The 24506-nt window shown below is 37.9% G+C and overlaps 1 protein-coding gene and 1 long non-coding RNA gene across 4 annotated transcripts in view; one reads left to right on the top strand and one right to left on the bottom strand.

Annotated features, from left to right (window-relative positions):
* Positions 1-24506, top strand: part of CLYBL (citramalyl-CoA lyase) — a 247570-nt gene that overhangs the window by 214809 nt on the left and 8255 nt on the right. For all 3 annotated transcript variants that reach the window (XM_057532665.1, XM_057532666.1, XM_057532667.1), the window contains exons 3-7: positions 3393-3581; positions 7871-7972; positions 9721-9814; positions 11131-11298; positions 15849-15973. In XM_057532665.1, coding sequence (XP_057388648.1) covers positions 3393-3581; positions 7871-7972; positions 9721-9814; positions 11131-11298; positions 15849-15973 — 678 coding nt within the window. The remainder of the gene's footprint in view (positions 1-3392; positions 3582-7870; positions 7973-9720; positions 9815-11130; positions 11299-15848; positions 15974-24506) is intronic.
* The window catches only part of LOC130705593 (uncharacterized), a 74702-nt gene continuing 58819 nt past the window's right edge, over positions 8624-24506 (bottom strand). Inside the window, exon 3 of the long non-coding RNA XR_009005878.1 lies at positions 8624-8711. This is a non-coding gene — a long non-coding RNA (uncharacterized LOC130705593). The remainder of the gene's footprint in view (positions 8712-24506) is intronic.

Below are 24506 nucleotides of genomic sequence, written 5' to 3'. Positions count from 1 at the left end.
GCGAGGTGATGGAGATGAGAGAGATGTAAGAGACACGGTAGCAAGAGGTAAGGCCTGTGTAAGAGAGAGAACAGCATGAACAGAATTTCTTTCTTTTCACCACTGGTGGACTGTGGTTCTCTCTAGCTGAAGACCCAGAACTAAATTTAATTGTTCTTAGAAACTGCCTTCCTCTCACCCAACAGATGGCATGGGTGTGTTTGCTAGTACAGTAACATATTTCACCATTAAAATACCAAAAAGAAAAAAAAAATCAACATGCTTGTTGGTTGGTGTAAATTCAGTGAAGTTGTTGGATATTTTGGGATACACAGCAGAGGGATGCACACTTCACTTATGTAAATTGTCACAAGCAACAGCCCGTTAATAAGGGTGTTGTATGGCAATATACCTCCAAAGCCATCATCTTTTTCTGGAAAGGTACAGAATGATGAAGTGGAAAGAGCTTGGTTTTAATTCTGAGCCAGAAAGAGGAAAAAAAAGTCTAATAAAATGCTGAGTAGTCACTGCTCATTATTACAGCATGAAAAGTACTAATCAGATTATGCCTAAAATTGGAATGGGGTACTTCATTTGCAGCCAATTTCACAAGGGCTGAATTTTACTAAGTAAACCAGAATGTGCTGAAACCATGGCAATCTGACTTTAGATAAAAATCACAAACAGGTTTAGAACATGAGCTTTGAACAAACAGTCCCCTTCGAATCCAAGTGAAACAACTAAACAGCTTAGAGGTCAGATTTTGTTTGACACCAACATTAACAATTTAGGAAGCTGATGTTGCCAGGGATCCTGCGTCCTTGAGCGCACATGCAGATTAAACTAGAGGATAGAGATGATGATTCAAATAACTCAAGTTTTTTTGTTTTTGTTTTTTTTAATAAATTTATTTATTTATTTAATTATTCTTGGCTGCGTTGGGTCTTCGTTGCTGTGCGTGGGCTTTCTCTAGTTGTGGCGAGCAGGGGCTACTCTTCGTTGCAGTGCGCAGACTTCTCATTGTGGTGGCTTCTCTTGTTGTGGAGCTCGGGCTCTAGGCACGCAGGCTCAGTAGTTGTGGCTTGCGGACTTAGTTGCTCCATGGCATGTGGGATCTTCCCGGACCAGGGCTCGACCCCGTGTCCACTGCATTGACAGGCGGATTCTTAACCACTGTGCCACCAGGGAAGTCCCTCAAATACCTCAAGTTTTAAAATGCACTTCAGCCCAAACGATCTAGTTAGTTCCCTTCCATTTTCCATTCACTTTGTCCCAGCATACCCTTTACAAGCCCGACCTGCCCTTGAAAGGAAACCTGGAAGTTGAAACTTTTCTGAGCTGAAGCCATCCCGGGTTTGTAGCTGTGCCAGGCTGCATGGAGCATAGCACATCTTAGGTTCTCTGAGGCCATGGATCTAGATACACACAGGAAGCATTTCTCTCGACAGCTGTCGATGGCCTTGGAACCATACTACTGAGTTGACTTCTGACCTTCACCTTCAGGATCTTCCGATCCTGTGGCTGCAGCAAGAGGGCAGGACAGAGCAAGCGGATGCATTTTATTGCTGTGGGACAGCACACAGCACGGTGTGGAACCAAGCCACTGTCGGCTGCATCCTTCCTCACTTTAGCTGGCATGAGCTCTCTCTTGCTTTTGTCTAAGCTTGGCGTAATTATTGGCAGTCAGAGCTCAGTAAATCAGGACTCCACAGAGCTGTCTCAAACTGCTCCTATGTACTCTGCGTCCATCCGACTTGACAGCTCTAAGCTGGTTTCCTCACACTGTTTAACTCAGACCACATTTGGAGACCTTCCCTGCTTTCACCCGGTCGCAGACCTACATCCGCCTGGTTTAAATCTACTGTCTTGGCTTGTCTCCTTGATTGGACTTCGACTCAATATTGGCTCAAATAATTCTTTTTTCTCTCTGCTTTGGTTTATTATTTTCCTAGATAACTATTGCTATCCAAATGGCCATATATTGTTAAGACCTTTTTTTTTTCAAACTACATTCATCAGCAGTGAGAAGCTTTAAAATTTTATTAGTATCATAAAAACCCTTCCCAAATGAAACTACTTTTGATAAGTGTTCATTCTGACAATGAGAATTTGTTGAGGGCTGTTGGCAGGTTGGAGGAATTTGGTTTTGAAACTGAAATTGGCAGGAAGTAATGACCCCAAGGGCTTTCTTTCCCTTGATTCCGGCCCCCACGCCCCCAGTGCACTCCTCTCTCCCCAACCCGTATCCCCCCTTCATCACCCCAACTCAAAGCCAATAAATAACATGTTTGGTTTTATACAGTTTTTCTGGGGACAATTCAAATACTGAAGCAGACTTTCACCCTTTCAGCTTTTCTTAACTGTAGAGCAAAGCCTGCCAAATCAAAGAAAAAAATGTATTTGTCTACCACTTCATGAAGGGATTTCTTGGTGATATTACTGCCTTCCATCTGAATAAGCTGGAGCTTTTTTGTAGTGTGAAGTGTCATTTTCCTGTGAGTGCCTTCTTAATTGAATGTTAAGATTCAACTCAGTTGCAAAAAAATTTTTAAGTGAATAAAAAAAGCATGACGCATGTGGAAAGAGAAAAACAAATCCTTATTTTTTTCCCTAATGTGAATATGCTGGCAGTCAAGGCTACCATTAATCCATAAGTTATCTAGTTTCTTGTATTTATTAAATGAGAAAATGCAGGTAGAGCACTTAGCACCATGCCTGGTGCTTAGTAAATGCTCAATAAATGTTACCTATTAATTATTTTACCTTTCCAGTGGGAAAGTAATGCTAATGCACAAAATGAGAACACTATTTATTTATTTATTTATTAATTTATTAATTTATTTTTGGCTGCGTTGGGTCTTCATGGCTGTACACGGGCTTTCTCTAGTTGCAGCGAGCGGGGGCTACTCTTCGTTGCGGTGCACAGGCTTCTCTTGTGGCGGAGCACAGGCTCTAGGCACACGGGCTTCAGTAGTTGTGGTATGTGGGCTCAGTAGTTGTGGCTCGCAGGCTCTAGAGCACAAGCTCAGTAGTTGTGGCACACGGGCTTAGCTGCTCCGCGCCATGTGGGATCTTCCAGGACCAGGGATCAAACCCATGTCCCCTGCATTGGCAGGCGGATTCTTAACCACTGTGCCACCAGGGAAGTCCTGAGACCACTGTTTAGACCACTCTTTCACCAGCGTGCATTACAATGGCTCTCATCTCTGCTATAGTCATCTGGAATGAAGTCTGGAAATCAGTCACTTGCCCGTCAGATTGGACAACTCATTTCAAATACCAGTTATTTGGTGGACATAGTAGACGTCGTAATGGTGCTCAGACTCTCAATCCACGTAAGAGTTTCATAGACAGTTTGTGTTTCTTCTCAATGATAAATAAACTTAGGAGATACATTTTATCTACACTTACAGGATGAAGCTCGATTGAGAATAGTAAAAACTCTTGAAGACTTTGATCTGGGCCCAACTGAAAAGTGTGTAAGAATCAACTCAGTGTCCAGTGGTCTGGCCGAAGAAGACCTGCAGGCCCTCCTGCGGTCCCGGGTCCTTCCTTCCAGCCTGATGCTCCCGAAGGTAGAAGATCCTGAAGAAATCCAGTGGGTGAGTAGCTCATGCTTTGCTTTAATTAAAGACTCAGGAGAGGCTAACAAGGAGTAGCAGAAAGGAAGGATTTGGGTGCTGTAGGTTTTGAAAATGCATACACAGAGCAGAGAGAAGGGGAACTGAGAAAAAGGAGCAGGCCCCAAAGACCATTTCCTGCATACGAGGAGAACCTGGCTTTGCCGTAAGTGTTCACTGGAACAGCTCTGCACTTGAAATGATGCTCCTGCTGCCTTAACAGATCTGTGCTTTAGACAGATCAGCCTCCTCCAGAGCAGCCCCTGGAAACCAGCTTATGGAGACGACACTGGCCAGGCCCTAACCCTCCACCTGGAAGAGCAGTGATTGCATACCTCTTAGGCAGATTCATTTGAAGTCATCAGAGACAGTGAAAGCACATTAGCTGCAAAGGAAAAAATGAACCTAGAGGAGGAGAGGAAAAGGTCACTCCTTAGGGCAACTGTAGGAAGAAACAGGAAGCTTTTAACTAGTGGTTTTAATTAGCACAGATATTATTTCCTGAACAGTTTTCTAGTTCATCCTTTTTAAATTGCTGACAGGTGTGTTTGTTTCATGACAGACTTTTCAGCCAATAAACCCCTGGCATGTCAAATTCCTTAAGAAAACTTTGAAATGGGCCTAATTATACTATGATTGTTTTAATTGTTAAAGTGGGGTGGAGGTTGGAGGGTGAGGCTAGATTTTATTTAGGGGGTGCTGTGATTCTGCAGATCTCTGCCGAATACAGTACGGTTCCACTGTGCCACTCCTGAGAGGAGGGCCCGTGGCACCCAGGTGCTGGAAGCATGGTAAGGGCGTGTGGACAGTGGTGATTTTGATGCCACATTTAGGGTGATCCCTAAGGCTGTGGCTTCAACTGTAGCAATACGCCAAGTTCTAGTTGTGGCACCCAAATACATTGCTCACCTTTTCAGTGCATGTAGCTATGTCGGCTCTGTGCTTTCCAGTGCCATGGCTGCCTGCCACATGTGGCTACGGAGCACTTGAAATGTGGCCAGTCCAAATTGAGATGCGCTGTAAGATACACGGGACTTTGAAGACTTCATAGCACCCTCCCTGGCGGCCCCCCCCCGAAAAAAGAATGTTCTCAATAATTTTTATGTTGATTACATGTTGAAATGATAATATTTCAGATATATTGGGTTGAATAAACCTCTTATTAAAATTAAATTCACCATCTGTTTCATCTTACTCTTATAATGTAGCTACTAGAAAGTTTAGAATTACACATGTAGCTACCATTATTTTTCTGTCCGTCAGCTCTGCATTGGTGTCTTCCTGAAGACCTCCGTTCAAGGGCCCATATTTACTTTCAAAACTGGAGCTCTGGGCTTCCCTGGTGGCGCAGTGGTTGAGAGTCCGCCTGCCAATGCAGGGGACACGGGTTCGAGCCCTGGTCTGGGAGGATCCCACGTGCCGCGGAGCGACTGGGCCCGTGAGCCACAATTGCTGAGCCTGCGCGTCTGGAGCCTGTGCTCCGCAACAGGAGAGGCCGCGATAGTGAGAGGCCCGCGCCCCGCGGTGAAGAGTGGCCCCCGCTTGCCACAACTAGGGAAAGCCCTCGCACAGAAACGAAGACCCAACACAGCCATAAATAAATAAATAAATAAATATTTAAAACTCAAAAAAAAAAAAAAAAAAAAACTGGAGCTCTTGTCAGCAAGGTCACCCCTCAGGAGCTGGGAGATCCTAGTGATAGCAGGTTAATGTCCTCAAGAGTTCCTACCCCATTCATATGTGTCTTAAGTTGATTGAAATGGAATCTGAAGTCACTGTTCCCTTTTGGTTTCATAGTTAATGCCTATTTATCACCGTTATTACCCCTCATTTGAGAGGGGAGGGCTCACCCTGGCCTTCAGCTAAGGCCTCTGTTCGCTGTTTTAAATCCTTGGATGTGAGGAACATACCGAAATCTAAATAGGATTTCTAGTTAACAGAAGTCTTTTGGGCTGTTTATTTTTTCCTCTCCGTTTGTATTTATGTGAAGCATAAAACCCAGAGCCTGATGCACAACTGAAAGATGGGCTTCCTTGTTTTCTTTTGTGTGAGAATCTCTCGCTGGCCTTTTGTCGCTAGTGTGGGTTCTTGTTTGACTGGCACGGCTTATTGGGCGGTAACAAGCGTGACTGGACCTCCTTTGTGGCGGGACAATTCTCCCACAAATCCCGGACAGGGCGCATTCTCCCAGCACGCTGCCGGGTGTGCACTGGAACTGAAAGAATTGCTGAGCCCTGCTACTTCATCTCCTCCCCAATCTCTTTGTGATCTTCCCCCTTCTTTTCCTCCCCCCACGCCCCCAGTCCCCTCCACCTCGCTGAAATGAACACTTTACCAGGCCGGAAACATTTAATCGTCTCCTTTTGAAAAAAATTAATTGAAACTTCTCCACTAGTTACCTTTTGTGTTAGTACTTAATGCAATTTTTTAAGAAAGAAGGGGAGGAGGAGGAGGAGGATGGGCTAGAATATTTAATTTTTAAATGCCCCTATTGGCGTAAAAACAAAAGGCATTAGAGATTTTTCTCACTAGGAACAGGGAATATATTGTAAAGGATTTACCTAGTTTTCAACTCTGCAGTTTTTGTGGTTATAACCATTATCACAAAGAATGGGGCAAGGAACATTGCAAGTTTTTCTTTTTTTTTAACAAGAAAAACAAAATTTCTCCAGTGCACAGGTAACACCAAAATCACTAATGTTTTACCACCCATTTTCTAGCTTAAATGTGCCACAAATTAGGCTTTATTTTCATTTTCGTGGAATACTATACATTTTGTCCCCTGAAACTGTAGGCTTCTCTTCCTTCTTGCTGTTTTGGTTGAGTTATTCCTTCCCTTGTAAAGTTGCTAAGGAGGTGATGAGCATGGTGTGGAGGAAGGGAGGGGCAGTGGGAGCAACTGGGAATAATTCTTCATCACTGAAAGCTGTGATTTATTTTAGCCTAATTGTAAAGTTACTGCAAATCGCTCAAAAGCTTTTTAAAGATCCCAGTGATTAGATTTTTTTTTGGTTGGGGAGGGAGGTGCTGCATGGGCAGTTGTGGGGGGGCAGCTAAAAGGGGAAATAACACCTCTAATCCTGCTTCTGGTAAATAGGCTGCCAGCCTTTAAAATGAGTTTCCTTTCTATTAGTCAGAATATTATGCTAAGCCTTAAGCATTAGTTTTTTTATGTTGCCATAGCAGCCCTATTCCTGCAGGGTGGTGACCTGCGATGATTACAGTACAAAGCTTATAGGGTCTTGAAACCCCCTTTGAAGATGAAAAGTCTTTGATGGTTTATATTTATGCAAATCTCTTAGATATGATTTACCCAACTGAGACTGAATGGAGAGATGATTAAAATTCCCTTTTCCTTTGATATCCATTAATGGCTGAATATTCCTTAAATTTAAAATGGATATATATGTTTTTATCTTTATTTACAAAAATAGCTTTTTCGTACCTGTGTGTTTTTTTTTTTATCTCCCCACATCTTATTAGATCTAGATAGACATAATAGATTTACAATTTAGAGTGTGGTGGGGTTTTTTTTTTTTTTTTTTCCCCCTTTGAAAGGGGTGGGGGGGAGATCTGTGCAAGAGCTTTTGTATGTTTCCAGATGATAGATTTTGGAATTTGGGCTACCCCACTGGCAGCACAGAGCTAGCTGTGAACTGGTCTCATGGAAAAAATTGGCGAGCTTTGGTCTTCAAAGAATTAAACTTCCTTTTTAAGGTCTTCCTAGGTAAGCTAAAAAATTATGAAGAAAAACCTCCGAACAAAGGGTAGTGTTGCTATAATGAATAATATGGATTCCACGTAGAAAGCTGCTGAACAGTTACACCGATGTCTGTGCGGGGTCCGAAACAAAACCAGAATGGCAGGTAGAGCAAGCCTTCATTGTTTTAGGGGCCTGCCACATGCACTGAACGAAGGGAAAGCGAGAGGCCTTAAGTAAAAACCTTTTCAAGGAAAGCATTTAAACTTGAGACTCATCTCTCCTTCCACTTCTTAACTCCTAGGCCTCAAATTGCTCCTTCAGAAAAAAAAAACAATTTTTAATGCTTGGGGTTTTACTATTTAGTTTGCTGGGAACTTTGTTACCTTTTCTCTTTGGTCTTTCCTCTGTTTTTTCCCTTTTTTTTTTTTTTTTTATATTCTTTGTGTGGATGAAAGAGGCTGGGATATTACTTCCTCAGGTCAAAGACTTAAATACTACTTCTATTCTACAGTTCAATGATTGTACATTTTTTTCCCCCACTAGTCACCTATGACACTTTTTATTCTAGTTTTCAGACAAATTTTCATTCTACTTACAAGGCCGAAAACTTGAACAACCTATGAATTTAATCCCTTTTGTGGAAACTGCAATGGGTTTACTCAATTTTAAGGTAAGAAAACCATAATGTGGCTAGTAAGTTAGTATTTTATTTATTACCTAAAGAGAACTTTTGTTTTCAATTTTAACATCTACTTAAAAAATATTTTTCTAGAAAGATTTATAAGCAAAGTAAACCTTGAGCACCATTTGTTATCTGTAATAACCAAAACCAGGTTGTGAGCATCTTAGAAAACAGAGAAATAGACACAGTAGCAAGGAAAAACTTCCCAGTCCTAAATATTTACATGAAATATTTATATATTCCTGGCATTAATTTTAATTAAATAATCACTATATAAATTTTTGCTGTGAATTATTACATTTATAGAATAAATGTACATGAACATTTGTCACCCTTATGAATTAACTTTCAATTATTCTTTTGTAACAATTGCCTTTTACTGGGAAATTATCAGGCCTCTTTGTAGCAACATAATCTATAATGTCTAATACATAAGATTACTTTTTTTGAGTTAGTATACACACTAATTTGTACTATATTATTTCAGTTTGCCACATTAGAACATAAAATATCTCCTAAAATACATTCAGGAAGATTAGCTGAGCCAAGCATTTTCACCATTGTATGGCTGCATTAAACTATTTGCCTTAACGAATTCATAGCTGGCTTGTTTCTTCCTCTTTATCAGTGGCCATTTACATTGTTTTCCAAAATACGCCTCACGTTCCACCTGACCTGTGAACATCACTGTAGCACCCCATCCCCGAGGGCAGGAGAGAAGAAATACCTAAAAACAAAAACAAAAAAAAGATAGTTGAACTGTACTGGAGAGATAATATGTGAGCAAAGGCTCCAAGAGGAAACTTTGCGAGACCTACTGGCCTATGCAGGAGGGGCAGAGTGCAAATGTTTGGGGAGCTGCTTCGGGCCTCGTGATCAGCATGTTTACACCACTAAGCACGAGTCCTTCCAGCCTGCCCTAGAATTCTGAGAATATAGTCAACGCATATTTCTTAGATGCAACTAGATTCATACAGTGATTTCACTTTAAGCGCTGGTTTGCCATTTTATTGATAATACACTTAGAAGCACTCACAGCCCCTGAAATTAATCAACAGTGTCCTCACCGGTTCTCATGTCCTCCCCACTCACATATGTTAGCATGCTTTCTCTCCACCTTTACAGCACCACAGTCCTGTCTAAGATGACTGTTATTCATATTTAATTTCACAGAGAAATGTCCAAGTTGCTTATTCATACATCTTGGATGACTTATTGCATTTTTATTTTCCCCTCTGGAGTTGTAGATTTTTGTATTGTTTGTCTTTAATCCTGAGACCATTTACTAAAAAATCTTGATCCCAATGCAAATAATCCAATTAGTTTGATTTTTAAATTCTTTCCTTTTCTCCTGTGGTTTTATGTTTATTGTGGGAGGGTCTCTTAAAGCAAAAACAAATTTTGGAAGAACAGAAATAACTTGCAGTCCAATCAAAATGAGTTAACTTGAAAGTTTCTCTAGAGATTGGATGAACTAAAACTTGAACATTGTAACTGTATTAATATATACTAACTATATTAATATAATCCATTAAGCAAAGCAAATATATGCAACATACTTACTTTGGACAATATTAAATACCTTTTGAAAGGGGTGAATTGGGGCTGCATTTTCAGGACTGCTTTCAGCTAAACTGTGTTAAGAGGTGGACCTTTCTGTTACTGAAATATACCATGCTTCTTCTCTCTAATGGGTGCATTTCTGTGAGCTCTGGTTCTGTTCTGCTCTTTTACAGGCAGTGTGTGAAGAAGCACTAAAGAACGGGCCTCAAGTGGGTCTTTTTCTAGATGCAGTCGTTTTTGGAGGAGAAGACTTTCGAGCCAGCATAGGTGTCAAAGACATGCTTCTCTTCTCATTCTCTCTGTGCATATGTGTATATATTTTTTCTTTGCTCCTTCAAGAATGGGCATTTACATAACAATATATATTTGCCAACCATGACAATGGTTTTTCAGCTGAATGAGCAATACTTCCTGATAATTTAGGGCACCTCATAGCTGTCCTTCTTCCAGAACGCTACATCATCACTTCCATTCATTTATAAAATAACTAATAAAAAGCCTGTCGTAGCCTCAGACATGTTCAGGCATATATGACGTCTACTGTGTTCATAATAACTACATTATGTGAACAGCCTCTCTGTTGCTTAAATGTGTTGTTTTCCCATCAGTCTGACGGCTGTCTAGGCTTCTAACACAAATTTAAGGCAGTTTCACATTGCTTTGATGAATCATTTTCTACGTTAAATGAAGTATGTAAAAATTTTAAATAGATCTTCAATTCCCCCTAAAATATATTTCAGAACCCCTTTATTATGAAATATTTATTGAGATAGTATGCTTGTTTTCACTGATCTTCCCCATCCCTTGGGCACTATGTCTTTGGTCTGGGTGCATGTATAACTAACTAGAGGCTGTGAGTGCATCTAGAAAAGAGGCCAAGGCCACAAAGTGTTTTCAGAACACCACTCCCAGTGACCTGAATACAAGAGCTTTCCCTGAGCAGTGATATGGTCCAAATATAAACAGTGACAGTTACCCCCCTCCTGGGGGAAAAAGAGGAACCAGTCTTTCCAGGAGACTTTTGTGTATCCAACAGCTCAGTGGACACTTTCTGCCTCCCTCAAAATGAGTGTCCTTTCGTTTCCCCAAGTTCTCCATCCACACCCTGAAGCTGCAGTATTTGGCTCAGAACCTGTTATGACATGGCATTACAACCACAGCACACGAATTCTGTGCTCAGTGACGGAAGTTAACTATTTCCACGCACAGCTGTTTGGCTACCTTTTATGGTGCTATCTTTGGACTGACACTTTCTGAGCAATGGCAAGAAGGAAAAAATACACCGGGAGTCCTTTGTGACCTATCAAGTCATTTGTGTCTAGCTCCTGAGATAGGGAAGGGGGCTCTTCTTAATGCACGTGCAAGTAATTACACGAAAAGATGCCTTGCAATATAAAGAGATACATGTGAGATTTAACTCTGCCTCCACATAGCCCTCTCTTCATTTATATTTGAATCATCATTTCGCTAGGGAGAAATCCCCAGGAAAACAGATGTCTTTACAAACGGCGTTTTTATAATAGATATCTAGGTCCAGTTTCCAAAGTTAACGTCTCCTTTCTCGGTCAACATTCTGTTTTCAGGTGCAACAAGTAGTAAGGAGACCCAAGATATTCTCTACGCCCGACAAAAGATTATTGTTGTAGCAAAGGCCTTCGGTCTGCAGGCCATAGACCTGGTGTACATCGACTTCCAGGATGGAGAGGGGCTTCTCAAGCAGTCGAGAGAAGGAGCTGCAATGGGATTTACTGGTATGATTCTTGATAATATCTTAGAAAGCAGTATCTAGATTAAGCAAACATTCCAGAAAAACAGAAATTTAACCAGGAACTGGTGTTTCTAATGTAGCCAGGTGTCTCATATACTTATTCCACTATTTGAAACATGAAAAAGTTATCCAGGACCAGAACCTGCCAAACAAATTGTCATGTTTGTCTTTGGCTCCACAAGTCAAAAAACAAAGCACTCGTTTTAGTTTCTCCTAATATTACTTACCAGTTTTTTCTGTCCTCTTAAGTATTTTGTTGCAGTTTTTGCTGACACGAGGGGAGGGATGAGGCCATTTTAGAAGTGTTTTTGAGGGAACTGCTGTAAGAATTTGAGTTGATGGGGAGAAAAAAATTTCCTCAAATACTCAAAATATTAATTTATTTCTGAAAAAAATTTAGTGGTATCTTCTTTTTTTTTTTTTTAAACTCATAACTAGCCTTTTATTCTTCTGGCACTTCAAGCCCCTCCTTACTCTCCCACCTCCCAGTAAGTGTCTGTGCACCTGGTGACACCTATGGGCATTGGCTGGCACTAAGATCAGCGGGTCCTCGAAATCCTGTCCTGGAGAACAGGCAGATATCTGTTGACTGGTGTGCCCAATCACTCAGATACCCAGGAGCCCAGGGAGCAGCCGGAAATTGTATTTTTGCAACAGAAATCTATTTTTTGAAAAACCACAATAGGATTCTATACACAAACACATGTCAGCAGTTGCACACACACACACGTACACAACCATTGGTAAAAAACACCATAAGCTCTTTTATTCTTATTTGTTCTCCTGCTGCAAGTTCTAAGGATATCCTGATCAGAGATGCACCCAAAAAATAAGGAAAAGAGACAAGCATCCATGCTATTCCTTTTGTAAATATTTTTGAAATGTGTCCATTTAGAGGTCAATGAAAGAAACATTTCATAAAGTGACCTTCAATGTTAAAGATACCTTTGTGGATGTTAATTTAGCCCAAAGTGAAATTGAAAGACTGTAGAAACCATTTTAGTGTTATAGTAGAATTAAGTAAAGCTCTGACCTTTGTGTTTGTGTTTTTAACATAAAGAGTTAAAATGTGATTCCCCCAATTTGTTAAATAAATAAATAAATGTCTATTATAGAGAAATATTTCTCAGTCATCTGAACTATTAATAAATGAATCCTTCCTACATTTAATAGTGACTGAGAAAGAAAGAGTCCCTCCACTGAATCCCTGGTGTCGTCCTTGTCTCTGTGCCTGTGACACCTGCCTCTTTCCAACGACCTGTTAGGATGTGGCCCAAATGGAAAAGTTGGAGAAAAACTCCATGAAATCTATCTAATAGACCCCGATGTTGTTGGTCTAAAATATGTGGCTTTGGCTGCCAATCAGCCAGATGTTGCTCTGAAATGGGCACTAATACAATAAAAAATAGAAAACACTAAATTGATGGGGGCCTCTCTCACCATCTCTCGGGATAACCTGGGTGTCCCCTGCTTCCTCTGGGGTAAATGTTTGCTCCATAACTTACAAGGGAGTTTGAGAGTTTCTCCAAGAGACAGGACTGAATTAAATTGGTCCCTAATTCAATCGTAGAAGACAAGTTATTGCAAATCAGATTTAAATTTCTAGACTGTGCCCAACTCAGCTTGAGGAGCTTACGGAATTGGCACTATTGTTTCTCAACAACAGGGAGTATTAAGTCACAAAAAAAAATGGAAGTGGGAGGGAGAGGGGAGAGAATGAGGAGGCACGGAGGGTACAGTGCCCATTATATATTCAAGTGAACAAGTCAGTAAAGTAGGAAGCTAAACTTCAGAGCCATTTTGTAATTTTTAGAAAGAAGGTCTTTATTGTCCCAATTATATTTCTATACACCAAGAAAAGGTAATTAGTCTGATAATAAGATAGGAGATTATTTGTAGTATTTTTAAACAATAAATGCTTTAATGAGTATTTTAGACCACTCACGATCTGCTTGTCCTAATTATTTGTCATTTAATTGCCATACTTTGGGCTTTGCACAAGAAGGGAGAAAAGGAAGGAAAGAAGGAAGGAAAGAAAGGGGAGGGAAGGAAGGAGGGGAAGAAAAAAGGAGAGCTACACACCCTATCTGAAGCAAGTGGTTGAAAGTTTTAAAATTCAATAAAGTATTATGTTATCCATAACACTGATAAGGATCTGTGCTAATAAGGATTTTCTCGACTTTTTAAAATTAGATATTTTTTAATGAGTTGTAGTTTTTTTGCAACTTAGCCATGTAACAAACAGCTGGTTACAGTTTCTTTTCTGTAATCATTGTTTCATGGGGCCGCAATCCATGTAAATTGATTTTAAATCAATGCATTGGCTGTATAAATGACTATTAACTTTAGGAATTATTTTTATAAAAAGAAACCGAAAATAAATCTTGGAATAAAGCTTTAACAGCCGACTTAGTCATCACAGTTATTCCAGTACTACATGCTGAGAAGAAAGATTATAAATATGAAGCACTATAGGTTTTCTTCTTTTTTGCAATCTTTTGTAGAAGACAAAAATGACACCATCATACAGTTACCTAAAAGACTTGACAGGTATTGATTTAAAGCACGATATATCAAGTGGTACTGTAAAAAGGATTTCATGGTCATAAATTTTAATGTCTTCCAATTTTGCACCCTCTCAGTAACTTGTCAATAACAACTCTTCTGTATAAAATATTTGCTTTGCTCCCACATGGCATTAAAGTCTGATGTTCAGTTGTTGGGATATATAAGATTTGACGAAAGATAACTTCACATATGGAGGTTCATAAATTTCTAAAACCTAACACATATCTTAAAATGAGCCTCAGTACCAAAATATGGCTACTAAAAGCCATCATTAGTTTCACAGCATTGTAAATAGTTTATGTTTTGCTTCTCAATTTATAGTGTCTGTACCAAGAAGTTCCCATGAAATCTGGCTTTTTACACATCAGTGTAAATTATGTACATAAATTATAAAATTCAGGACTAACAATTAGTACAAAATGACTACCAGAACTGACATCCTTTATTAATAATATTGTAACAACTGTTAGATTACTTAAATATAATTTCAATATCTACTATTGAAAAAAAGTCTCATTTGTCATAATTGATGTTATTTGTTCCCAGAAATTATTCCTCAAATAATTTAAAGCATCTTTATTTATATAGGATTTTAATGTTTTATTAGTATGCTGACAGATAATGAAATAGCAACATGAGGATGTTTTAATTATGCTACTGTAAAGAAAAGATATTGTTATATTTATTTACTTAAACTCTTTTTCATGAAATACTAAAATTTTTTTAGAAACATTGTTCTTTTTTCTATTTGACAGAATAATGACAGTAACAGGAATGGACCTTTTATAAAACATCACGGATATAATTTGTACTGGCTATATGTTAAAGCTGCTATTTCAAAAGCAAAGCAAATTGATATGCCAACAAATATACTTAACAGAGTAAATTATCATTAAGTGTACATTCATTTTTAAAGAACCAAATATGTCTATAATTTTATCATATAATAAAATATAATCTCATCATTATTATAACATTAAATTATGTTGCATTTTATCAATGACCTGATTAGATTCCACTCTTCCCTGATTTTTAAATTGTTTTTTTTAATGACTACATGATTTCATAGAATCCTGTGACTCTTATCTTTGTATAATGTTTTAATTTAAGAGTCCTTTCTAAAGCTTTTTTAAAACCATTACTACAGAAATAAGATTTCTTCTGGGGTGTCTAAGCATCTGTATAAAGGAGAAATATCCAATCTTCATTCCATAAGCAAAGAGGGAAAATCTGAGGGGTTTTTTTTTTGGTTAGAGAAACTTTATGTAATTTTTTATTTAAACATTTTTAAATGGAGTAATCTAGAGATCACAGTGTTCAAATCTGCCTTCTGTTTTGCTATAGTGAATAAAATTTTTTTCATTGAAATCCAATTTTCTGTTAGTGGTTAGAAGGGATACACTAAATTCATCTAAAAGAAAGAAAATTGAATGTATTATTGTAAGACACTATTGATATTAATATAGTTGTAATGTCTGCTTCTGTAAGCTTTATGAAAACCAACAGACCACTTTTAAAAGAAATCATGGAAGATGGGATAATGGTACAGAATAAGCAAAAGACAGCTTGCAGAATTGGAAAGAATTAACATGTAATTTTTTTCTACTTTAACTTAAAATAATCACTTTAATTTGCAGACATTATCCTTTTAAAGTTCCAGCCAAAGCAGTTATTCAACGTGATGCCTGGTCAATCCACCTGTAACTAAAAATGAGAGATTATCTGCTCTAAGGTGGCATTTCTATAGGATCGGAAACACAATTACTCCCATTGTTGTATTTGTTCTTATGTGGTATTCTGGAAAAGCCTGCCTGATTGTGTTATTTTCTTTTTAAAAAGTTCTAAAAATAATTAGTTATTTTACATACAGACTGTAAGGCATTCAGGAGACTGGCGTGGTTGAGACATTTTGTTTGAACATCTGTTTGTTGTTTTGTGTTTCCGGTGTTATTAATCTTTGTGTAGGTAAGCAGGTGATACACCCTAACCAAATTGCAGTGGTCCAGGAGCAGTTTTCTCCTTCCCCTGAAAAAATTAAGTGGGCTGAAGAACTGATTGCTGCCTTTAAAGAACATCAACAATTAGGAAAGGTAAATGTTTTGTTAATGCCTTGAAACATTGGTGAAACTGGCGTTTAAAATATTGTGGGGAAGAATGAAAAAATATATATTGTTTGAGTGGTTTTTAAAAACTCGTATTTTGAGGAGGAGGATATGTGTGGGCTTAGGGGGGACAACATTTATCACTGAGAAATTCACTTAAGGTAAATTTGCCCTTCCACGTTCCTAAATATTTCACTCACTGGATCTCAAGTCTCTCATTTTATTCTTTTCATAAACTATATTGGCAGCCTTTGAGAAAATAGAAGTCTGTTTAGTTTTACTCTACAGACCTGATGCAGCATTCATACGAAAATAATTTTAGATCAGAATGAGAACAAGTTGTAATGAAATAAACACAGTTTGATCAAATGGTTCTTGTGGAGAGAAGAAATAAATTTCAAGTTATTTTAATTTGGGGGGAAAAAAGTACAAAAATCTCCTCCGGTTTAGTCATTTAAGAGTGGGAGGTTGTATATGTGTTAGTACCAATTTCTGGACCTGAGATTTGGATAGAATGGAAAGCAAATTAACACTGGAGTATGGTTGTTCCTAATTTAGTGCATCATTGAGCCTCGCGTTTCCTGCTCTGTGGGTTTCTGCTATGTAAATATTGCAGTGGTGATGCACAATCTGTCTCCACTTTGTGCCAGTAACACTTAAATTAGGTGTCGCCTGAAGGAAGATTTTATGCTAGTTGCAGCATTGTCAGTTAATTATCTTAAAGGTTATTTGCAATAATACCGTTTGCCTCTTTTTAAAAGGATGGGGGGAAAGTTGCATTTATAAATCCATCCTAGAGGTTGTATCTAAACCTGGCCTTGTCACTTACACAAGGAGTGAAGTTTTGATGCCCATAATGCAAAAGTACTTAGGGGAGAAAGAATGTTGAAACATTATGAAGGTTCTAAATGTTAAACAGTACCCCCTACAAAAAAAAAAGAACAAAATTGGTTTTCAGTGGTGAACCGGTGACATCAGTGTGAGAAGTGTGGCTTACACTTTTCACTGGCAGTAAAAACACCTAAAAATCCCAGGGCTTTCAAAAGTAGGTAACAATATTAAGTGGGTCACTCCCTCCCTCTCATTACCTGCCTTCAGCTCCAGCCATGCTCGCATGCTCAACCTCACAAACTTGCACTTAAAATCAAAAGACGGAATATATGACACTGGAGACATCCCATTTGGACTATAGCAGTTTCGGGATAAACAGCAACCTTTCGTTTCAAATCAGTAGTGACTATCAAAAAAAACATATTGCAGTGGGTAAAAATATTTTTTCAGTTGACATTATGTTTTATGCCCACTTCTATATCTTGATCCCAAAATCCAGATCTTCCATGAATAAATATAGATACTTATCTAGAGAGAAGAGCCATATACTTTTACATTTATACACGCAAATAACTCCATCCACTCCCCTCTCCTGCATGCTTGCCTGTGCACACACTCACTAAATGTTCTGTACCTCTGTGTGTGCCTTATGCCAGCTAAGGATATGTACCTGATAAATACTTCCTACTGAAGTAAACTGAGGCAGGATGGGGACCATCCAAACGGCAGACCAAGTAGAGTTCCAGTCTGGGCCAACACTGCCTTCTTGAACTGTCTACACTGGGTTTCACACTGGATAAAATCAAAGGGCGCCACTGGCATTATAAGCAGCTAGAGGTGTGGAAGAAGTTACCTAAGTTTCAGTAGTCAGCAAAGAAAATTCAAACTAGAAACACACTCTTTTACCAGCATTTAAGTTCTTGAATGAGGGAAAAACACTTTTCCATTGTATCTTGAAAGTGCTATTCCCAGGGAAAATTGCCCTAAAGTGTCCTTGCCTTTTGATGATGGCAACTTAGATGTTAAATTCTGAACTTTTTTTTTTTTTTTTAAATAAGAAATGCCCTCTTGTTGGGACATATGCTTTCACAACAGTGTGGTAGAATAGCTTTTCTTAACACAGAACCATAGAAATTAGAGCAGAAGGGAGGCTCACTATTAGGTCACTTCTTCCCTGCCCCATTCGTGTAGGTTTGTTTCCTACAGCAAATTCTCCTGGTGCTTTGTCCAGCAAGGTTTAAATGATTCAAGTAATGGGGCTTCCAGTGGGGACATATGGTTATTTTATCCAATCCGCATGTTTCTTTCACCTTGCCTATAAATTGGCTGGTCACAAAAATTGGGTCTGCAGGTAGGTGACTCTGGGTCTTGAGGGGTCTTGGGGTTTAAATAATGTAGGTTCTGTTTGTAAAGATTTAGTATAAATAGGTCGCTCAGTTGTATAAAATATTGCTTCCAACAAACATCTAATCTGTTTTATTTCAAATGTGACTCACTGATGAAAACATAAACCCTCGGATACTTTGTCCAAAGCACAGGTGACTCTCTCAACGATGGGAAACTGATGGTTTGTGTCCTAGTGAGATATTTATAAATTTCTAAAAGACCTTTTTTCGCCCTCTGATGAAAATTTCATTCAAGTAATGCTTTCAAGTAAAAATGACCCAAGAAGGCAAAATTATGTATCATTGCTTTTCTCTACTTCCTGCTCCCATCTTAAATTATATTCTGCCCTAAGATGAAAGGTATAGCTGAAGTTCACAGTTAGTGCTGGGTCATTTGTATTTTCTATAGTGATAATATTATTATTCAAGATAACGAACTTCATGAGAATACTTAGATCACAAGTAGATAAATTATTGGGGTTTAGTCTTTAGTATCACGGGAATTTTTTTTGTTCTATATTAATTAAAAGTTCTAAGGAAATAAAGTTTGATGCCCTTAGTCTAATGTTGGCTAAAAAATACTTTACATTAAAAAATAATAAAAAATAACAATCTGCTCATATAATCTGTCTCTGTTTGGCAGGTAATGATACTTGTGACTGCTTTGTTTCAGGAAACTAAAGATATTTATTTTCAGGCTAAAAATTTTGTCTGGCATGACAGTCCCCATCATAAGAATTAGGGCTATAGATTGATATTAGGGACTCATTAAAATCTGTTGGAAAAAGTTTAAACATTCCACATACTCTGTGCTCCTATTTTAATTCCCATAAGCTAAAATATTTCTACTTTAGCTGACACCAGTTGTGAGGTATATATCCACACTATTAATCACACTTGATTCTTTCTTTCATCCTTCCAGAAAAATATAATTTGAGATACAACCTGCATGTCATTAACTATTTTAGTCTCAAATTATTTGGTGAAATATTTTAGCCAGGATAAATCACTGCCATGTGATTTGTTTTAAATTTGTAAAGTATTTTCTTAAAAGTTAATTTCATTTTTGATGTCATTTTTTTCATAATAACAATGATTCCAATATTTGAAAATTCTCCATTCAGAACTGAATTTAGTATTGTTTAAAATATGATTTTAACACTTCTTTTGTTATCAACTAAGAACTGTATCTAGTATGAAATTAGATAATTGAAATGAAATCATCCCAAGCAAATAATTAGTTAATATTAGTTGATATCAATAAAACTGTAATTTGTATATAAATAAATACATATACATATTTATACTATATATATACATTCATATATGTATGCTACTGAGTATTTTTTCACGTCTATATTATAAACTCAGTGCTAAATTCATCACTTCTTAGGCAAAAATGACAGCTAAAGGAAATAGTCGGTTGCTTTTTTAAAATAATCCCAGGAAATCCTACATTTAGAATTTACCATTTCTTTTCAAATAGAGGCTCTAACAGAAAAATATGAAAAAATAGCAAAAGGTATTAAGAATAGCAACATGTATTACATGAGATCGATCTTTAAAGGTACTTTGCTAGAATATTCATATTTCTGCAGTGTCTGGCTACCAATATAGCTTTGCTTCATTTTCAGTATTCTAAGCACTCTATTCATAGTAAATCTGTAAATGCTTTATTTGGTTTTGGAAGGATTTTGTTTAAATTTTTCAATATTTTTTGTTCATTATAGCTTCTCAAGCTGGCTAAAAACCGAGGAAGGGAAAGTGTCCACCTTTAAAATCTAGGTTCCACTAGTAATTATAAAGGTCAAAAATAAGGTCACTAGCTGACATAACAACTATAAACAACACACATAACTGAAACATCCTAACTTCACTCAAGAGAGAGCAATAATGCAGATTAATATGTTTACATTAATAAGCAAATCCCCTATAGGAATATAAATTGGGAACTTATATCTTAATAAAGAAAGAAAAAAGAAAGAGGGTTTTTTCCCTCATATAAGTCTTTTCGTCTAGAAAATTAAAAAGAATAATTCCCCCTCCCCAATATTGAAAGCAAATTATTTTCATAGGTATCTGATTACGGCTCAGACACCTTTCGTTTGTGTTTCCAAATGCAAGGCTTTACAAAAGAAATACTGTTTGGTCCAGATGGCCTTCTAGAAGGCTCCCTGAGAGAACTCAGAAGTCTCTCTAGCCAAAAATATTGTTTCCGCTTATTCAAGTGCCAGAAATCCCACTGCCACTCTTTCACGCAGATAAAATAAACCATCCAAAGATTTGGTTGTTGTCTTTGTCAAAGGAAGGGGTTGATTCCACTAATAGACAACAGTGTGCCCTCCCACACTCATGCATCCCACTGCCTACAGCCTTGCCCCCTTTATTTGTAAGCAGAAATGCTATAATCAGAACTGAGTGATTGCCAGTGAAAATGAAAGAGGAAGGGACATCACTCTACTTTTGAGATGCTTAGTTATTGCATTTCTCCATTTATTTCCTTGTTCATTGAAAATCTTTAGAACTATATCCCATAATTTTGACTTTAAAAAGTCACGTTCTTAGAAAAGTTGATAGTCTGCCAATGGTGACTTTAAGGTTGATTTGATTAACAACAAATTGCAGATTTCTAAACATTTAAAGCAAGGCAGTACGGTTTTACTGCTGATCATATCCTATTTCACATAGGCTTAGTGGCAAGTGGCTGATTTAGTATTAGAGGATAAGAGATTTTGTATGTAGGTTAAATCTGATAATTTTTAAAGTTGTTTGTTTCATCCTTAATTTATAACACATTCTGAAGGATATTTTAATCAAAATACTTGTATTCTGGTTTATATGTTTCAGGATTTTTTTCTTGCTCAATTTCAATTTTAAAAAATGTAATTCTGTTAGATGAAATCTCAGAAATATTCTAGTTAAATCCCTTCGGTTTACAACTTATAAAATACACTGAGACCCAACTTGGGTTTGGAAGTTACCCAAGGTCACTCACAGCCAAGATGGTGATAGAGACCTGACCAGAATTTGGGGCTCACTTTGTAAATAAAGATAAGAACATAGCTTAAATCTGGTTTCAATTCGGTCACAATGAATCTGCACGCTAATGACCAAAACTAGATAGAGCTTTAAAAGTATTCAGTCACAAACAAAATGTGAATTTCATTAGTTCAGATTAGAATCTTTTTCTTAGTCATGCACTTTTTTTTTTTTTTTTTTTGCATGAGCAGAAACTGATGAGGAAGGAAAGAGCAGAGAGTATCCCTGTACCTTCCCAACCTTCCTAGCTATTATTCCCTACATCGCTCCCTCCTTCTCAGTTCTGAACCCTGCACTTGTCCACTGCCCTGCCCCAGAAAGACTTCTTGGCTCTGATCACTGCAAACCTCATTCTGTTTTATTAGTCATTCAATCTCCTAACGTAGGTTGGAAACTCTCAGAGCAAGACCGGGGGCCTTTGGCAAAGAGGCCGTATCTGGCCCCAAGCTCAGTTTCATCTCACTCAAAGGACAAGTTCCCAAAGTCCTGTTCTCAGTTACACCTGTGGTTGCAAAAACACACCATGCCTTTCAGTGCCTTTAATAGCAAGAGCCAAATAAGGGCCATGAAAGGATGGTTTTATTCCTTGGACATCTTTCTCTCTCTTCTCCTCTTACGGTATTTCTCCCTCTTAGGATGTGTGGGTCTGCATGTGTGTTTCTGTATATGTCCTTCCTGTTCCTTCCCCGTTCCTCTTTCCATGGATTCTTTTTTGTTTCCTCTTTTTCCTTATATCTCTCTTCCTTTCTCACCACATCACCTCCACACCCCACCACTACCCCGTGCCTTCTCTCCTTCAGCTGATTATAAGAGAGAAGTTCAAAGCATTCTTTTAATATTTTTTGGTACTTATTAAAGAATTTTGTAATTCTTTTTATATTAAAAGCAGCCAAATGGAGCTTTTACTTTACTAAGAAATATAAATCAAGAGTTTCTAGAATTCTCTTTTTTTTCCATTTTAGGTTAGTGGACCTCAATGAAAAAAAAAAGGGGGGGGGAATTTCTCACCACTACCCCAGAGAGTAAAGAATTCTTTCTATCACAGATCTCCCTGCAGCATCTTGGATGGAAATAGGTACACGATATACATTTAGTAAATACTATTTAGCTAACTGGTTTCTAAATTTCTGACAGTGCTAAAAAGAAATTATTCATTTTACTTTTTAACAATATATATGATACTGACCTTTTTTCCCTTCTAGAAAAGTTGAAAGAAAAATTTTCACCAATTACTTCATCAGTTATTGTTCATCAGTTGTATTTTAGTAAATGTTTAAAGTTTAAAGTGCCTTCTAGTTAATGTTAGTTCATTTAGATATATTCTCCAAAGAAAGAATAAGGCTACAGCATTTAAAATAGAAGTCTAATATTATTGGTCTTAGCTGCAAGCTGCTATAAAAAGGCCCTCATTCTCTGCTTTTCTCATAGGCAATATCAGCTTAAATTTGACATAAAATATTCTGAATTAAATGCAAGTATTTACACATTTATCTCAGGATTAAAAATAAAATATTTTCCAAGATTTCTAGTTTCAAAAAAAATCTGAGAGGTGATAGTTGCAGAACTCTATGTAATTAGTAAAAGTCAATGAATTATACACTTAACAATGGGTGAAGTTTATGGTATGCAAATTATACCTCAATAAAGCTATTAAAAAAACAGAAAATTAAGCACAACGTTTAGTTTGCTAGCAAATGTGGAAACTCCTTTAGATTGCAATATGCTTATAAATCCAATTGTTTCACCTCGGTAGGTAGCTTTCCATGTGGCATACTTGGCCTGATTTTTCCAGATTTCCTTATCAAAAGATATTTAAAATAAAGACTTGTCTATTCCTGTCTGATCATTTTGCCTGAATATTTTAAAAGATAAATCCTGTTGCCTACATTTAGTGGGTTCTGAGAAGAATTTTAAAAACAGAAGGCACCTTTGGTCTCCCTATCCGTTTGTGAAGTAAGGATGCTCTGGTCCACTGAGACCCTCCATCTGGGCAAGTAGACAACTCAGGACTGGTCACATATTACGATAATTGACCTAAACATTCACCTCAGCTCTCCTCCCTACTGTTCAGCCACCTCCATCTTCCCTGCCAACTTCATCTTCCAAATCTTCTACTAATTCTTCTTTACTCCTCCAGCTTCCTAAAACTATTGGTAAAGTCCCAAATTAATCTTACCAATGTCCAACACATGAGTGTTTCTATTTCCTGTGTAGAGCTAAAGCTAAATAATTTCATGCTTCCTTTTTAAAAAGCAAAATGTTAATGATGTCCCTTCATTTTACATCCACTCAGGTGCCATGTTCCAAAGAATTTCCTCTTTTTATAAACATGTCAGGCCATTTGTCTTCGCTAGTAGTCTTCCTTTTCCTGCTCACCGTCTGCTGAAAACTATCCTGTTTCACCACTGCCTCCGGCATAGCCGTGCTCCCAACTGCTGGTCACCTGCATCTGATTCCTATCTCCTCCGGCTGATAAGTTTTTAAATTCTTTTAAATGGATTTAAAAGAATTAAATACAGAGGGGCCGCTTGGACAGGTGATTCCCCACGTCCTCTCAGGCAGCACTGACCTGGCAGCTGGAACTGCACTGGGGGGCATACAGGACCCTCCATCCCGTTCTCCATGGAGGGTTCTGTGCTCTTTTTTCAAGCCAGAGAGCCACAGGGGAAAGACAGGGGCAGGGATGGGAGATAAGGAGGGAGCTTCTCCAGGCTTTTCCACCTTTCAGAACTTGGAAAATAAATCCAACAGGCTGCCCAGGATGCAGGATACCCAGCACCCGACACCCCCTCAGAGGCTGTGCTCTGAGGCAGGGGCTGAAGGGATCCTGTTGAAGCAGTTCAATAGGCCCGAATTGTCACTATATTCCCCACTCAGGCACAAAACAAACCCCCTTCAAATATTTCAACTGTTACATTCTTATGAATCATTTAAAGGGCCACCCCATCAAAGGCCATGGAATATCACCTGTCAGAATTTCAGTGCTAGTAGTAAGGACAGATTAGCCCAATGTGAATTGCCCATGTTGAATGACTTCAGTTGAGCTTTTAGAAATTTCAAGTAGAGATATATTAACATCTGTAAATTCTCTGGTCATAGAGTGAACGACTATTGAATTTTAATTCAAAATATTAAAATACCTATCAAATTATCACTACAATTTAAAGTGTTAAAAAAAGAAAAACATGTTCTCTATTCCCCAAGTCCTCAATAGTATTCTTTTACTCTCAATGGCAGTTTTAAAAGATGGTTTATCCATAAAACAA

Source organism: Balaenoptera acutorostrata, chromosome 18 (assembly GCF_949987535.1).
Source record: "Balaenoptera acutorostrata chromosome 18, mBalAcu1.1, whole genome shotgun sequence".
NCBI classification, from domain to species: domain Eukaryota; kingdom Metazoa; phylum Chordata; class Mammalia; order Artiodactyla; family Balaenopteridae; genus Balaenoptera; species Balaenoptera acutorostrata.
This window is presented reverse-complemented; position numbering and strand designations above follow the sequence as displayed.